The sequence below is a fragment of the Vipera ursinii genome (assembly GCF_947247035.1).
Source record: "Vipera ursinii genome assembly, chromosome: 4".
Lineage (NCBI taxonomy): Eukaryota > Metazoa > Chordata > Lepidosauria > Squamata > Viperidae > Vipera > Vipera ursinii.
Genome location: NC_139514.1, coordinates 38374033 through 38393122, shown reverse-complemented (window position 1 = coordinate 38393122; position 19090 = coordinate 38374033). Strand labels below are relative to the sequence as shown.

General features: G+C 35.6%; 1 protein-coding gene across 1 annotated transcript in view; it reads right to left on the bottom strand.

The window, feature by feature from the left end:
• Window positions 1-960: 960 nt before the first annotated feature.
• EPHA6 (EPH receptor A6) overlaps window positions 961-19090 on the bottom strand; it is a gene marked incomplete at both ends in the record, with an annotated part of 451179 nt that continues 433049 nt past the window's right edge. Inside the window, 4 exons of the mRNA XM_083361258.1 lie at window positions 961-1075; window positions 1460-1609; window positions 7894-8087; window positions 9869-10018. Coding sequence (XP_083217384.1) covers window positions 961-1075; window positions 1460-1609; window positions 7894-8087; window positions 9869-10018 — 609 coding nt within the window. The remainder of the gene's footprint in view (window positions 1076-1459; window positions 1610-7893; window positions 8088-9868; window positions 10019-19090) is intronic.

Sequence of the window (19090 nt, the reverse complement as noted above, 5' to 3'; positions counted from 1 at the left end):
CTCATGTTAAATATGTATTTATAATGTCTACGTAACTACATTGTGTAAAATGACTGGTACCTATCATGGATTTTATGTTGCTTAAAACATATATTTTGGGACTTAGCTCAGTCTTGTGGAAGCATATAGAAACTTAGACATGAATAGTAATGAAACTAGTCAATGGTTAAATTTGTTTGGCAATGTACTCTAAATTTTCTAAGATAGAGAAATCTGATGTTCAAACAAATACATTTAAACACTTGGCATCACAAAAATATGATAATGATCTTTGCCAATAATTCACTGTATCTGTTTATACACAAATTCTGTAAACATCTGTTTACAAAAAAAATCACTATAAACTTTTAATTATTCATTTTGGCCAAGAGGTTTTATGCTTTCATTCCAGCATATCAGTTGTCATAAACTAAATGTAATAATTACAAAATAAATGTAATAAGAAAACCCTACATTTGGGATTTGGTAAGCAATAAAACAAATACATGTGTCAAGTTCTTTTCTTGATTGCACATTTTATATTGGAAGCTAAAATGTCACAAAACATGAAAATAAATGTCTATCATTATTGTTGTTGTTATTATTATTATTTAGTAATTTACCATCAAACTCTAATACATCAAGAAGGTAGCAATTCCAAGCCAAGAAAGCCTTCACTTTCAAAAAAGTTGATGAAAGTTTTCTGAATACTTTACTGTTATATAAAGTTATACATCCATGCCAAGCTATTCAACATCATATAGCAACAGTCTTTTAGTAGTGGCCAGGATGTTACCATCAGTTAATTGAGGATGGAACTATGTAATGTAAGTAAAAATTCCAAGCTAGAAGAATTAACATAAATTATTGTGTTTATAGTATGAAGAAGTTGCGGTTTTTGAAGCCGGGAAGAAAGAAGGAGTGAGAGTATTTTCCATTTTAGAAATGCTCAGGCACAAAACACAGTTGCTTCTAGAATTTTCATACATGAAATCCTTTGTCCTGTATGTGCATCATGTGTAACCGTAAAGTCTGTAAACTGCTCACTATTCGTCTCTGATGTCCAATAAGAGCAACTCCAATTCTTCTAATGTCACTGCAAGATAAAGGTAATGTTGGGAAAGATTGGTTGAAGTACAGAAAATACAAAAACAAATTGTTCCAAGCTGTTTTTAAACCTGAAATAGTCAAACCATTCCATGTTGTTCTTCAGCCTGAAAACTATTAGAAAATGGAAATCGTAGATGTTGAGTAACTGGATTTGAAATGTAATAGAAGTTTGCATTTTAGACTATGATAAGACTAATGGAAATTTTCATTATATTTAAAATCCAGTTACTATTTTATTTTTTATGGGGAATGAATATTTGTTGACTTAACTCATGCCTGCCATTTTGTGATGTGTCCTTGCACTTTCTAAAATTCCAATCTTACCCACTGTTCTATAAAAATTAGGAACCCCAGTAAATAATGTACTTACTCAATACTCATTCTTGAAACAAGATCCATAGATGTGTACCCTGCTGCCATAAAATTAGTTTTGTATTGGCCCATTTTTATTGAGTCCAGCCAATCACTGACTGATACAAAGAAAGGATATTCTGGAATTTCACCAGGTGAATCTGGCATTCTGTGTAAAGAACAATATATTATTGATTTAGTTTTATTATACCTTCTTAGTACATTAGGCTGAAAATTAAACATTACACAAGCTATGAAATCTTGATATATTTTCCTCTGGAGATTCTCAATCATCCAGATCATAGTTGTCTCAAATGAGCTTTTTCAAAAGGCAATTGGACTTGTTTTTCCTTGGGAAGAAGAAAACAAAATGAAATTCCTGTCATAACCTATCCTTCCATTCCCCCCACCATCCAATCTCTAGATATGAGATCTTTTTCTATAAGAATATTTCTTGTAATTGGAGACTATTTCTGTCCTTAGAGTATAAATATTCCATATTATCATTCATTAAAATAATTGTTACTGTTGTGTTTATTTCAAGTTTTCAAAGTCTACTAGAACAAAATACAAATGTTCTTTATACATTTAATTTTAGACTGGACTACTTTCCTGCAGTTGCAACAGAATTGCTCTTTGAAATGCTCTACTTACAAAAGTTCACTACAATTTGCTTAAGAGAAAAGAATGAATTGATTCTTTTGCCAGAATCAGATAGAAATAATAATCTGATATTGTGAATTCAGTATGGATGAAACAAGGGAAAGTTCAGAATAGAATAGAAAGGTCCAAAATGTGCATCTTTTAAATGTTTGGTAGTAGTTTGTAGCTCAAAATTTTGTTCTGAGAGGAAAATACATTTTTAAAAACATTTCAGTATATACTTTAGACAGACATTTTTCCATTTAAAATCCATAATGGGCAGAGTAGATTGGCAAAAATATCAAAACCCAGTAATATAGGATAAATAAGATCTAATCTGGAGAATTTTGTCTAATTTTATTTCTTATTTTGCAATATCTGTATTGTATAAGACCCTGTCTACTTTCAACAATATCTGCTATAATTTCCAGAAAATTCAGATCTGCAAAATGATAATCATAAATCATGTAAATGATCTACTGAAAAGTTTGGTTGACAGTTGTCCATAGGTTTACTCTACAATATTGCTTATACAACAGTGACCACAAAAGTCGGGCTTCTGGTAGCGCTGCCACGCCGAATGGCGGCATTCTGAAGCCGCCCAATCCTGGGAAGCGTCCAAACGCTCGGAGGCAGTGAAAATCAGCTGTTCCGTGGCACTGGAGCTTCTCCCTCGGGAGAAGAGGGAGAGGCGAGCCTGCCTGGGTAGAGGTAGAGCTCCCCTGAGATTCTCCCAAGTAGTTTGGGGGATAACAGGGTGAGCCCCCTCGGAGCCCAGGCTTTCTCCGCTCTCAGGACGTCTTCGCTCCAAAAGGAGCGGAACCAGATGCGACAACTGCACCTGCTGCTTAGAGGGGACTGTGAGTATTTTGTTCCTTTGGAAAGCAGGCAGAGCAAAGCAGGAAGATCTGCATTTTCAAATTGGATTTCAACTTTAACTCAGTTTCATTATCTTCTTCAAGTTTCAAGTTTGAAATGGAGTAAAAATGGCGCTGGAATGTTTCTCTCCTGTGTGAAGTGACTGCGTTTGAAAATTGTTATATTTTGCTACAAAGCAAGAGATACAATTTGCAACTGACTTTATCCAGTATCGGATTTTGTGTATTTGAAAGTCTGTTCCCTTTTCTTCCTATTGAAGGTTAAGAACTTTGGGAGAATTGTTACTTTTTCTTCCTTTTCTTCCTTTTTTTTTCTTTCCTGAACTTCGATTCTGCTGGGTGAAAGAGGAAATCGAAACCTAAGAGATGGCTGCGAGATGTGGGGGAGGGCCCCCGCTTTCTAAGAATGTTATTTCCTCACCTATACCACAAGCTGCAGGGCAGACTTCGATGAAACCTACAGTACAACCACCCTCTCCCCCACCTCCTGCATTTACACTGACAGACATTCAGCAAGTTGTGATGCAGTCAACGCAAGTTTTGCAACAAGAAATAAAGAATCAAAATAACCAGATGAGGGAAGATATAGTGCTTGCACTCCAGGGTTTAGCTGCACATATAGAACGCCTGGATGTTCGTGTGGACTCAGTTATGGAGTATGTGGAGAATTTTGAAAATAAAATTATTGATGCTGAACAGAAGATTGATAGAGCAGAGGCCAAGATTGACAGAACACAAGATGAGGTTACTATATCAGAATATAAGAACATGGAGTTTGCTTTGCGTATCAGAGGCCTCAAAGAGAATCCTAAAGAAAATTTGGAATGGGAAATAGCGCAAGCAGTGGCTCCTGTTTTGAAATGGGAACCTGAAGAATTACTTAAGGAAATGGATAAGACATTTAGGGTTAACTCCTGGATTGCTAGGCAAAAAAGTTTACCTAGAGACGTAGTGATTTATTTTTCCAGGAGATCAACCAGAAATTCTATTATCCAGGCTTTTTATCGGGAAAAATTTCAGATTGCAGGCCAAGATATTATGATCTTAAAGGAGATACCTTCAAAAATTCTTAGAAAGAGGAAAGACTTTGCCTTTTTGTCTGATGAGCTTAAGAAGCGACAAATCCAGTTCAGATGGGAAATACCTATTGGAATCGTGGTAAATTTTGCAGGGACTAGATACAGATTGGATACAATCTTAAAAGCAAAAGATTTCTACACTAAGGTCTTGAAAGCAGGTTTACCACCATCTCCCAGAGTTAAAAGAACAGAAGTAAGACAAGATGATAAACAATTGAGTGAAGGGGCAATGTCACTGCCCCTTGAGGAGATGCAGAAGGCGGAGGCCATGGAGCAGAGTTTGGCATCAAAAGAAGACCCAAAAGAACAGAGGATGACAAGAGCTGCATATAAGACCAATTGAATTGGCAATTTTTATTAAGAGTTGTTGAGGAGATGAATTTTGGAGAAGGTTTTCTACATGCTATTAAAGCTATATATCAACAACAAACTGCACAAATTATAGTTAATGGGGGATTAACAGAGATTTTCAAAATTGAAAAAGGTACAAAACAGGGTTGCCCCCTATCACCATTATTGTTTGTTTTAACACTAGAGATTTTATTAATTAAAATTCGAGAGTCCTCTATGATAAAGGGAATTAAAATAAAACAGAATGATTATAGACTGAGAGCTTTTGCTGATGACTTGGTTGTGACAGTATCCCAACCGTTACAGTTGGTTATAGACTTGATGGAAATTATAACTCAGTATGGTAAGGTTTCTGGGTTCAAGGTGAATAGTAATAAGACTAAGATATTATCCAAGAACTTATCTATGAGTGAAAGGGATATGTTATCTAAATTAACAGGTTTTGAAATAGTGAAGAAGGTTAAATATCTAGGAGTATATATTGCAGCCTCAAATGTAAAATTGTATAAGAATAATTATGAAACACTATGGTTGAAGGTACAAAGGGACTTAAATAATTGAAAAAAATTACAATTATCATTACTGGGGAGAATTGCCGTTGTTAAAATGAATGTTCTACCAAAGTTTCTCTTTTTGTTTCAAATGATACCTATATTGAAAAAGGATGCCAACCTTGATCAATGGCAGAAGGGTATTAACAAATTTATCTGGGCGGGGAAAAAACCAAGAGTTAAATTTAAGATTCTACAAGATGCCAGGGATTTGGGGATATATTGTAAAATTTTGTTTTTGTAAAACTCTTTAATAAAAAAAAAACAGTGACCACAAAAGTCATCATAAAAATTACAAAAGAAAACCTTGATAAACTTAAAAAATGTAACAACTTGGAATAAAGTACTTTGGACTGACAAAACAAAAACTGAACTATTTTGCCACAACCATAAAGGATCTATCTGTGAAATATTTATAGAAAAGAATACTTTAAGCTTATACATTGGGATGCTATGACTTCCAGGATTAGAGAGAATGTTGGAGAAAATAGATTCAGCTAAATCTCAATATAATCTAGAAATTAGTATTCCTCAGTCAGTAAAAACAAGTGAACCTGAAAGGTGATGGGCGTTTGAACAAGACACTAATCATAACCATACCTCCAAGTCAACTATGAAAAACTTACAGGAAAGAAAAATAAAGATTTTAGAATGGCTTTCAAACTCCTGAGACTTGAATAGTATTGAAAATCTTTTGAAAGATGTCAAACATGCAACACATGCAAGGAAACACATGCAAGAATATTTCTGAGCTACAAGAATTCTACAAGTTAAAGCCTTGAAGAAAAAAGAAGAATTGAAGAGAAATCAAATTCTGTGACAAGATTTGATTGAATTAAAAATCAAGACTATTAGAAGTAAAAGGAAGAAACATAAACTTGGTTTATTTGATTAAGGTTAAGATAAGACTTTTTTTGTTAGCAATATTCTGGCAATCCTTTATGGACTTTTTGCTCCAGGATTGATGGATTTGCTTATAGATAGCAGATGGGATATGGGTTAAAGAGTTATCTGTCAAACTCGCGACATCATGTGATGTCGCGCGGCGTATCGGAACTTTTTCCCATTGCCGGCAATGGGACGGGCGCGGTTTCTCCGTGATGCTCTGGCCCGTGGGCCGGCAGTTTGACACCCCTATACAGAGTAAAGATTTATTACATTTGTTTATACTTCTTGTGATGAAGGCTCGAAGTCACTTCTTTATTTTCTCTTCTTTTTCTTCATTACATTCTCTCTTTTTCCTGCATGTTTTCTTCTTTATATTGTTTTCTCTTTCTCTAAATTTACTTTGTATTATTTTTTTAGTATTGCAATTAAAATTATTAATAAAATATATTTTTAAAAAATCTGCCAGGGGAAAATTTTCACAGGAAGACAGCCGGCTATAATTACTGTTTGGAAGCTGTTATTTCTGCTCTAAAGGTGCTACAAAGTAGTGATTGGAAAGGTGCACTTTCCATATTCACTGTTTTCTTGTGTTTGAGAAAAGGTTCTACATGAAATGAGCAGATGCTATCCACTAGCAATACCATTGCCATGGGCACTGCCAATGTTCCAAACTTGAAAATAAAAAGGCTAATTCTATGATCAGATGGAAAACATCCCTTCCACATCAGTACATACAAATCGGATGTTAGCTTATATTATTATTATTATTATTATTATTATTATTATTATTATTATTATTATTATTATTATTATTATTATTATTATTATTATTATTACTACTATCCTTATCATTGATCCAAATAAAAGGATATAAAACATATAAAAATATAATATTCAGGAGTACAGTATGTGATGATATATTTTAATCACAGCAACACAGAACTTACTGTAGCCAAAGTGCAGGTAGGGCAAGCAGTAGAATCAGAAAGTACAATAGAAACTTATCTGATAAAGGTCTGCTCATGTTCAGTTCTGTCATAGAGCAACAAAATAAGACAATTCCACATGTCTGTATAGAAATTACAGTGCAGCATAGGGATAAGGGAAACTAAGGGGAATAGTTTCAGTGTTCTCTGAGCCACAAGAGCAAACCTATTTGGATAAGGGGATTTTGGAGCAGGTGCCCAGTTAGGAGTATTGATGGTAGCATATTATGCTGTGCTTGAGAGAAGTTCTTCCTCAAGCTAAAGACTAGACTTCAACATTTGGTTGCTACTATGTTTGGTCTTGGGTCCTGGCTAGAGATAATGGAGGGCTATTTCATGCAGATATAAGCCTATAGAATAGTTAATAAGGCACCTCTGACCCAATATTGGGGTGTACGTACACACACACACACACACACACACACACACACTCACACACACACAGACACACACACACACACTAAAGCTTTTGTGACTCTTAATTTACACTCACACATACCCAGTAGAAGGAATTTCCTTATGAAGTCTTCCCTAGACTTTGAATGATTGTGAGAAGTTACAGGAACTACAGACCGCTAGACATATGAGTATATCATAAAATCAGAGATATGAATACATAATAAAAGACATTTATACATGTGCCTTGGCCATTTCATAACTAAAATAAGTGCAGGAAAATAACTGATCAGTCTTTTTCTTTAAACTTGAATGAGAACTAATTTTAAAAAATGCAGGTTATATTTTTTTTTAACACAATTGGAATTTGTTGGGATATACTAAGTGACATGTCATTCCACATTACTCTTCTTTATATGCATGTGATTCCTGGAGCAATGGGAGTTTATTATATGGAATACATCCAAATTGGCTTTATGCATTAGGTATAGGCCAGGGCACAACTGAAGGAAAAAATTAAGAATATCTGACATGATAGAGGAAACAAAAAGGAATGATGATTAAAAAAAATCACTGGTTTATTACAGATGCAAAATCATTGTATATAATACAATTAACATGGCTATTTGAAGGGTGACAATCATGCATGAACATACAAGAAGCATACTTCAATGGTTCTTACATTAGTACATCCTCCACTAAAGTATGAAGAGAGCTGGGGTTTCGTATCAATTTGTCTAAGAAGCTGACAATGTCGATGAACTTTGGCCGATGGCTTCTTTCCTTTTGCCAGCAATGAAGCATTAGTTGATGGAGGGCAGCTGGACAGCCCATGGGAGCTGGAAGCCTATATCCTTCTTCAATGGAAAGAATGACCTATGCAAAAAGTGGGGGAGGAGATTTATTTATTTAATTATTTATCAAACTTGTATGCTGCCCATCTTGCCAGAGGCAGCTTAGGGACACTGAATAAAATGCATTGTAAAACATTAAAACAATAATTAAGGATCTTAAATTTAAAATCCAGTTAAAATAAAACCAAGCAGGATAGAGAGGGAGGGAGCAAAGTGCACCCAGTGAGGAGGTGGGGTGTTTTCTACCCCATTATTCTCCTTCAAAGAGCCATACCCCCATTGGGAACCCAGATTAGTTAGCACAGCCATGTCTTCAAGGCTTTTTGGAAGCAGGCCAAGTGGAAGCAGATCTGTCCTTGGGGAAGCAAGAGATGCCAGCGGGTGGAAGCCATAGCAGAAAAGGCTCTTCTTCTGGATCCCACTAGGTGAAGTGATATTGCTTTTGTTTATGTAGAGCCATAAAATGTACTGAGTTACCATAAAGGACAATTTGTTAAATGTTGTATGATAGATTTTTGCATCACATCTCATACTAAATTATGCTTCACTGAATAAATGACAGTTTGCTAGATTCATACCACATTAAGTACAATACATTTATAGCCCACCTTTATTTTGTGCAAGTCAAAGTGGCATACATCATGGTCCTATTCCTAGTTTCCCCATAACTATAACCCTATGAAGTCATTCAGCCAGCTTTCCTGCCTTATTTTTTGTTAAACCAGAACAAAGTACACCAGAAGTTTTGACAAGGGTTCTCAAACTGTAGATCACCTATGGCTTAATAATATTTTTAAACTTGATCGAGCTTGCACAGACAAAGTGAGAGTGTAGTCAAAATTCTGAGATTTGCTCTTCTTAGCAGTTGATACTTTGTCATGGCAGAATATTGGAGAAACTTTGTGATGTATAGATTAAATTTAATTATTAAAAATAAGTGGTATATTTCTTTCTTGCCCTCAATTTTATTTATGGTGTGAGAATCACACAAATTCATCATTTAGGGTTACTACGATGTTTGAGAACCATTGGCTTATGGCTAGGCACAAAAAGGAAATTCTGCTGATGTATATTATACGCTATGATTAGTCCTTGGGTTAGGGCCATTTATTCAGTCACCTTTCAAAGTTGCAATGGTGCTGAACAACTGGTACTTATGATGGGTCCTTGTAGTTCTGGACATCGCAACATCCCCAGGTCATGTGATGTTTTTCAATGTTCCCACAAGCACATTTAATTGGGAAGCCAATAGGAAGTTGAAAGTTTTAATCGCATAAGATCCTTGCTTATCAATGGCAAGTGAAAGTGAGGAAATGCAGTTGTTAAGGGATGCAGTCTCATGATATCATGTTTTACAATCCCCACCTGCTAAATAATCATACAAAGAGAGATTGCAGTAGAAATGAACAATGAACAAGAGTTTCGCTTCTATCCTGAAACTTTTGCTTCAATTATGTTTCTCCCCAGGTATTAATCTTTGATGTCAAAGCTAAGAATACTAAATAATTTGACTTTAGCAATAGAATTTCAATGGTACTTGTTCTATGGCGATTTTAATTATATTAGTTGCAGTTAATAGTGATCAATGGGGAATCAGTTTTTATTTTCCACTTTCTAACAGTATGTGGTAGTAACAGTGATTCCTACACATGTTTATTCAGAAGCCAAGTCTTACTATATTCAGTAGGACTTATTACTACTGTGCTCCTGGATAGTTGTAGTTTTTTTGTTTTCTTTTCAATAAGCAACGGAATAAATGCATCCTGAAAAAAATAATAACTGTAATAACCAGTTAAAACTTACATCCTGATTAGACATCTCCCAATATGGTCTTTCTCCATATGACATTACTTCCCACATGACAATTCCGTAACTCCATGTATCGCTTGCAGAAGAAAATTTCCTGTAGGCTATAGCTTCAGGAGCAGTCCATCTTATTGGTATTTTTCCACCCTGAAAATATATATTGAAAAATTCTCAGTATTTAAATCTAAGAAAAATACTCTCCAGTGAGTAATCCCACAAACATATTAAAATAAATGCAATTCATAACTGCTGACAGAAACAGAAATATTCTGTTATAATTCATGTATTAACAGAACATTGCTTATCTAATACTGTATCATAATTGAAAACTAAATGCATTTTAGTTCTTTAAGGCACTTAATATTATGTTAATCATATTCAGACTGAATAGGTGGCAAATTATTGTCTTCACTTTGATCATGAATTAAAGTGCCAACGTTATTGTTTTCTTTGAAAGTTTATACTCAAGGTATGATGCAAAGTAAATCCTTCTGAAATAAAGTTCATCTATTTATCTAAAATGTATTGTGGCTCATCGGTATTTTGTAGTTATTATTTTCAAAACACATTTGTCTTTTGCTTCTGCAAACATTGTTCTAAACTGTGTACATTAGTTAAATTCAAATCCAAACAATTTCTGCTTATAAATCATGTTTACTAAATGAGGATTGTAAATGTTACCAACATAGTATAATACACTAGCTTTCATGTAATTAGTTGTAAAATCTACCAATTGTACGTTACATTAATTATTTTGTTTAACAGTAATAAAAATAGCATTTTTGTTATCTTAAATATTAATGTATTTATCATAGAATAGGTTTTAGATCCAAATCCAAATAGCTGTCAAAATGCACCCTGGTCTATTAAGCTTTGTAGTGTAATATATTTGCTGGTCACAATTCTGTTAAGTAAATGAATGTTCTATGATCTCTTTTAATTCATTTTTTAAATATTTTTGAATTTATTCTACTAATCTTCACCATTCTTCCAGTTTATCAGAACAAAAATTGGCTAGTCATATGGTCTCACAAGAACATGGCACAGTTTAAATATCTATGATCACATATAACAGAAAACAGCTAAAACTGAGAAAAGAATTATTATGGGTACAAGCTAAATAAAAATACAATCTTTATTATTATTATTGCATAGCCAACAATACCTAAAGTTGCGTTAGATCTTAGTTCTTCTGTCTTTTGTTTCTATATGCCTTTTTTCCATACCTGAATTTTCCCATTTCTCAAAACCTAAATTCTAATTCATATACGTCTTTACTTTTTAAATAGAAGCATTGCCTCAATATCCTTGTTTCTAAACCATTTCTGTTTGCTATCTTTGTCAAATAAAAAAACCTGAAATGAGGGAGATCAGGAGGCTCTAAAATAGAGAAATCTAATAGTATGTATTTAATTGCTTAAAAAGTTCTAAAATCTACATACTAACTCCAACAATATAATAACCAAATAATGGAGCATTGCATGGTATGCTTTTTAATATTCTTTTGTGAAGGCTTCTATTTGAGGCATAGATTCTTCCCCACTGCCAGTTTTAGTTTAGTTTAGTTTTAACCTAGTTTTGAGGGTAAGCTTAAACTCTTAATTCAAAATCCTAATAAACAATTTATTTTTTCTTTCTTTTTTATCGCATTTCTCTAAATTGTTATCCAGTTTATTAAATACTAAATAATTCTCTTGTAGAGTAAAACAATAGAAATAAAAATTACAAACATTCGAGGCTTCCGGTGGCGTCGCGGCGCCGAAGACAGCCTTCCCGGGCTGCCCGCGGCTCAGCTGTTTGTTTTTTCGCCCGTAACAGCGCCGAACAGCTGTTCGGGCGAAATTGAAGCCCCCTCCTCGGGAGAAGAGGAGGGGGTGAGGCCCCAGGTAGGGGTTGAGTTCTCCGAGGCCGCCTGAGCTCGGAGCTTGGGCGGCTGAAGGATTGAACTCCCCCGAAGCCTGGGTTGCTCCCAGCTGGCCGGCGTGTCTGCTCTGAACTTTTTGGAGCAGAGCCAGGCGTCTGCGAACCATCCCTGCCTGAAGAAAGGACTATGATTTAAAGGAGCAGGCAGAGCGATACAAGAGATAAAGGTGAAGAGGCTTATTTTATTATACTCTCTAACTACTTGAACTTTTTAAACTCTAAGTGAAAGTGCGTCATATTTGAGGATTAAAAGATGGCGGCGAAACCTCCCCCTAAAACTCTTCGGAGTGGTGGATCCTCGCCAGTGCAACAATCATCTTTACAGGCGTTGCACCCTTCTGAAGCGCTGACAGCGAAGGAGTTTCGAGATGCTGTGGATAAACTTTTGGACTCAATTAATCAATCAATGGCTGACAAATTTGCGCAGATGGAGGAGAAATTGGAGAAACTGGAGGAGAGAATGGAAGAGAGGATGGAACAGAAGCTCAGCGTGATGAAGGTAGACATTTTGTCTTCAGTGCATAAAGTGGCGGAATGTGTGGAAGAATTAGATGAAAAGATGGATGATTTGGCTCAAAGGAATGCTATATTAGAAGTTAAAGTAAGAGAGAATGAAAATGTAAGAGACAAACTGGAGAAGGACTTAAGCTTAGCCCAATTTTACCAGATGCAGTTTGCTGTCAGAATCAGAGGCTTAAAAGAGGATACTAAAGAAGATTTGAAGCAGCTGATCTCTGAGGCTTTTGAAGAAGTATTAAACCTGCCAGCATCTGAAATAAGAGCAGCTATGGATAAAGTGTTTCGGGTGAATTCATGGATTGCCAGACAGAGGAAGTTGCCTAGAGATGTGGTGGTTTATTTTGCAAAAAGAGAGATCAGAGATCAAATTATACAAGCTGCCTATGATGTTAAAGTGGTGATTGCTGAACAAGAAGTTTTGGTTTTAAAAGAAATTCCTCCAAGGATTTTAAGGGGAAGGAAGGATTATACATTCCTCGTGCATGAGCTCAAGCAAAGAGATATAAGGTTCAGATGGGAGATTCCTCAGGGGCTGATGGTGATGCATGAAGGTAAAAGGTACCGGTTGATTACTGTGAAGCAAGCGCGTGATTTCTACAATAATGTCCTAAAAGCAACCCCATTAACGCTCCTGGAAGCTGGAAAAGGATCTGGAGAAGAAGAACAACAAGAGGAGGAAACAGAGGAAAGTGGCGTGGGAGGAGATCAAGTTACAACTTCTTTGGATGATCCTAGAGAGCAAAGAGTGACGCGTGCTGCTTTAAAACGAGCAAAGAAAATAATAGAACAAGATCAGCAAAAGTCTTCAGTTTCTTCGCAACGTACATACAGTCAAGCTGTGGGAGGGGCACGGCCTAAAGAAGTTAGTCCTATCAAGGCTGTGGTCCAAGGGCTTCTGGATGATATGCATGGCAACTAAATTTTTAACTTGGAATGTTAATGGACTAAATTCACCGCAGAAGAGGAAGAAAGTTTTTCAATATTTAAAGCAATTTAAGATAGATGTTATATGCTTGCAAGAAACGCATATTAGAGTTTTGGATCAAAAGTATTTACTGAACTCGAGACTGGGTACGCATTTTGTTGCCTCTGCAGAGAATAAGAAAAATGGAGTAGTTGTTTATGTTAAAAGTGCCTTAACAGCAGACTTAATTGAAGCAGATAAGCATGGAAGATATGTTATGATTGAGCTGCTGTTAGAAGGTAAAAAGATGCTTCTAGTTGGACTATATGCACCTAACCAACAACAAGCTGATTTTTTTAGCTTACTTCATACAAAGCTTACCCAGTTGGATTATAAATCTTTTATTATTATGGGAGATTGGAATGGTGTTCTGGATGTACACTTGGATAAAGCTGGAGCTTTTAAGCGTATTCCAAGCCACGCCAGACTGCCTAAAACTTTTTTTGAATTGAAGGATGATCTCGAATTGCGAGATATCTGGCGGGAGAGGCACCTGCAGGAGAAGGATTATACTTTTTACTCTGACAGACACCAATCTTTCTCAAGGATTGATTTTATTTTGTTGACTAATGATTTCTTTTTGAGAACTAAAAAAGTGAAGATATGTGCAAGAACTATTTCAGACCACAGTCCAGTTTGGTTGGAGATTGATAAGGAGAAAAGAGACAGGCGCTCGTGGCGCGTAAATGAGAACTTGTTTAGAGATCAGAGAAATGTGGAAGAATGTAAACAGCGGATGAAGGATTTTTTTGAGATTAATATGAATAAGGGTACCTCTATGGATATGGTTTGGGATGCTAGTAAGGCCTATATGAGAGGTGTGTTGATATATATGAATAATAGACGTAGACGTGTAGTGGAAACCAGAAGGAAAGAACTGGAGAATGAAATAAAGGAAAAAGAAAGGGCTTTGATTTTGAATCCAGGGGACGTGAAAATTAAAGAGGCTATTAGGCTGTTAAGAGGACAATTTGATAAATTAATGGCAGACCAAGTGGCAACCAATCTGCGGTTTGCTAGGCATAATACTTTTTGCAACGCTAATAAACCAGGCAGATGGTTAGCCTATAGACTGAGGAAGAAACAAAGGGCCTCTAATATAGACAAGATTGAATATAAAGGAAGGGTCGTGTTTCAACAGAATCTTATTAAGGATGCTTTTGTGGATTTTTATTCGAAATTATATACCAAAGAGGAAATTGAGGTAAAAGACATTGATAAATATTTGGAGAATGCTAATATTCCGGTCCTTACGCAAGCACAAAGAGAGGGGATTAACCAACTGATCACAGAAGAAGAAATCCTTACAGCAATTAAGGATTTGAAGGTTGATAAGGCGCCCGGTACAGATGGCTTGTCTGCGGCTTTTTATAAAAATTTACAATTTGAGATGATAAAACCGTTAAAGGAACTGTTCCAGACAATCCAGAGGGGGGGAAAGGTGCCACCGTCTTGGAGAACAGCTTTTATCTCATTGATTCCGAAGGAAGATCAGGATGCTACTCAAGTTAAAAATTACAGACCGATTTCGCTTTTAAATACAGATTATAAGATATTTGCTAAGGTTTTGGCTAATAGACTGATGAGGGTTCTGCAACAGGTGATTCATGGGGATCAAACGGGGTTTATTAGTGGTAGGCAAATGAAAAATAATGTTAGACATATAGTTGATGTGTTAGAGTATTTGGAAAGGCACAACCAGATCTCTGCAGCGCTAATCTTTTTAGATGCTGAAAAGGCTTTTGATCAATTGAATTGGCAATTTCTGTTGAGAATGTTAGATAAAATGGATTTTGGGGAAAATTTCTTACAGCCGATTAGGGCATTATATCAAAAGCAAACTGCCCGAATCATAGTTAACAATAGTCTGACGGCAGTATGTAATATTGAGAAGGGTACAAGGCAAGGATGTCCGTTATCGCCCTTGTTATTTGTATTAACTTTAGAGATATTATTGAACAAGATTCGGAATTCGGAAAAAATTAAGGGGATACAAGTTGGAGATCAGGACTATAGATTGAGAGCATTTGCAGATGATCTGGTTGTTACAGTGACCCAGCCAGAGAACTCTGTTGTGGACCTGATAGAGATAATAACACAATATGGGAAGGTTTCTGGATTTAAAGTAAACATACAGAAAACTAAAATTTTGGCTAGAAACATGACAGTTTCACAGAAGGCCTTCTTGGAAGGATTAACTGGATTTGAGATTGTTAAAAGGGTTAAATATTTGGGGGTAATTTTGTCGCCCTCGAATACAAAGCTATATAAAAATAATTATGAAAAATTGTGGGGGAAAATTCAAAAAGAATTGGAGAGTTGGCAAAAATTGCAATTGACTTTGTTGGGACGGATTGCAGCAGTGAAAATGAATGTCCTGCCCAAATTTTTATTTTTATTCCAAATGATACCGATTCTTAAGAAAGACTCTAATTTGGAGGAATGGCAGCGTGGTATCAATAAATTTGTGTGGGCAGGGAAAAAGCCACGAGTTAAACTTAAGATTATGCAGGATATTCGTGAGAGAGGTGGCCTTAAATTGCCTAATTTTAAATTATATTATGAAGCTGCTGCATTAGTAGGAATAAGTGATTGGATCAATTTGACGCAATCGAGGTTATTAAATCTTGAGGGCCATGATTTGTTGTTTGGCTGGCATGCATATTTGTTGTATGATAAGAAGGTAGGTACTGTGTTTAGGACGCATATTTTAAGACAGGCATTGCTGAGAGTTTGGAAGAAGTATAGACATAAGCTAAGTTGTAAGATACCATTGTGGGCAATTCCAAAACACGCAATAGAAAATATACATGCTGGTTTCAAACACGATGAGACTACCTACAAGGAAATTTTAAGTTTGGAAAGGAATGTTTGGTGCTTGAAATCATATAGCTTCTTGCGAGAAGAGAAGGTTGTTCAAACATGGTTTCAATATACTCAGTTACGGGCCAGGTGGAAAGAAGACCAGAAAATTGGATTTGCAACGATTGATGAAAATCTGATAAAGCAAATTAGAAATCAGGGACCTGCACACATTAAACGGATATATCTTGCATTGATAGAGATTGATTCAGAAACAGAGCTTGTTAAGGACTGTATGATAAAATGGGCCCAAAATATCCAGGAAGTTATTACAATGGACATGTGGGAGAAGATCTGGGTGAGGAATGTGAAATTTACTCAAGCTCAAAATTTAAGAGAGAATTTTTATAAGATGTTTTATAGATGGCATTTAGATCCTAAAAAGCTTGCAAGTATGTACCCGAATTATCAGCCTAAGTGTTGGAGGTGCGGGGTTGAAGATGCAACATATTTTCACATATGGTGGACATGTAAAAAGGTTAAGGCCTTTTGGATTAAAATTTGGTGGAATATACAAAAGATCTTTAAAAGGAGGATAAAGTTTTGTCCGCAATTTTTTTTGTTGGGAATAATTGTTGATGCTACAGTGGTGGACTCCAAGTTGATGCTGAATTTAGTCACGGCAGCAAGACTTTTGATAGGACAATATTGGAAGAAAGAGGAGCTGCCGACTATAGAAGAATGGACTTTAAAGGTTTCCGACCTGGCAGAGATGGCGAAGATATCGGCTTATTTGAAAGATCACTCGCAAGAACGTTATATTATGGAATGGAGAAAGTGGATTGAGTTTATCCAGAATAAGTATAGGGTTAAGAAGTTTTATCTAGCATTCGAATAAGTCTTCTTTCGTGTTTTTTCTTTTCTTTTCCTATTTTTTTTTATATATATATTTAATAATGTTAAGTTTTGTTTGTTCTTATATAAGTTAGAGAGTGATGGATTTTAGAATTTATGGTTGTTAGTATATGGTTGCTTATGATTGCTTTTATATATATATACCTTGTATTTAGCTCTGGGAAGTCCGGGGGGGGAGGGGGGTGGGGGGGAGGGAGGGGAGGGAAGAGGGAGGGGGGAAGGGGGGAGGTAAGGGGGGAGGGAAGAGGTAGGGGGGAGGTAGGGAGGGGAGGGTGGAGGGGGATGGGGGCTTTTAATGGAAAATTGTATTGTAAAACTTTTCAATAAAAAAAAAATTACAAACATTCATGTAGAGAATTCCATAAAGATTCGTCTCTTCTGTATATGGCACATCTACAGCTGTGTAGTGTAGTATAATCTCCTGTTATACATATAATGACTAAAATTACATTTTTAATATTTTATAGATGATGGTTCCTTTTGTAAACCCATAAGATGAACAGGAATGGAAAATTTCATTACTCAATTACTTTTTATAAATTATACTTTACCTGCTGCCGGCATCAATCTCCCTGCGCCCTGTGCGTTCCCACAGAGAGGGCCTCCTCAGGGTGCCACCGATCAGAGAATGTCGATTGGTGGCCCCCAGGGGGAGATCCTTCTCTGTGGGCGCCCCGGAACTATGGAATCAGTTACCGGTAGAGCTCTGGATGGCGCCCGATCTTCACTCCTTTCGCCGCAATCTAAAAACATTTTTATTCGAACAAGCCGGCCTGGCCTTATGGGGGATTGGTGGGGTTTTTTATTGCTGTTTTATTGGGGTTTTTTAATTGTATTGTATCGATTGTTTTTTAGTGGGCAACTATTTAATCTTTTTTTAATATTTGTAATTTTGCATTTTTATTCTTGCCCTGTTCACCGCCCTGAGTCCTTCAGGAGAAGGGTGGTATAGAAATATTAATAAACAAAACTAAACTTTTATGCAAAAAAATCTGTTACCCTTTTTGTACATACATAGGCTAAGTAAAAACATGAAACTAAGCAATGTCTATTCGTGAATAATAGAAGGATGTATTTGCTTCTGCATAGCTTAAATAATATTTATAGTGTTTGATGAATAGTAAAAAAACATCTGCCCTAGTATGCTTCTCTTTCTGATAACATTGCTATAAATAAAATTATATTTATCAAAATTTGTTGTTTACAGGTGCTCTATCACCAAATTAAAATAAATATGCATTTTTACCAATATAAAACTTATATATCAGATCATCCAAAATGGTCACTTTCCTCCTAGACTGATTATCTAAGGTAAAACAGTTTTTCTCATATTTAAACGTTGCAGCTGAACATAATTTTTTTAATTTTATAATGAGTTTTGGGAAATGCAAATTTCAATTTTCATACAAAGGCATAACTAGAATTCATATTTGCTCAGTTTCTAGTCCAGTGCTTTAACCAGTACACCAAAATGACTCTTATTTCTCCTTCTGGTTTGCCCAAAAGTAAAATAGCAGTTTCCTTGGGTTTGAATAACATATTAAAGTTCGAGTTCTGGTTAACAAGTCAACTGGCGAAAGACAATGGTAAATTTTGGGATGTACAGACACAAAGATACAAAGACACAATCTCATTAACTCTTTCTTTTCCTTAGTATATTGGGCAAACATAGAGACAAAGCACTATAAATTGTAGTTTTTTCCTAAGTTGGACAGATGACACCCAAAAAGCTTAAATAGGGAGACAGAATCATAGACTTAATTAGTCCAGTACTTTACATTAATATCTCTCTTTTTCCCTCACCATCCTATTTAATTTTTGTTGGTACAAAAGACATTCCAAAACTGATTTAAAAATAGAAGTAGCATCACTTAAAGAAAAAGAAAGAAAATTCTAAGTGCTAACTGTGAGTATGACACCGCCTTGTTTATCACTACCCCAGCCAACCTGCTTCACCCCAAAATAAAATTCATCCCTTAATCACCAGAAGATTGCTCACTTTTCAAATAAATATATAAATTATCATCCAGAAAAAGAACAAAGGAATCCTATTTTTGTTTCTAAGATTTTCCAGAATAGTATTAACAAAATCTCTC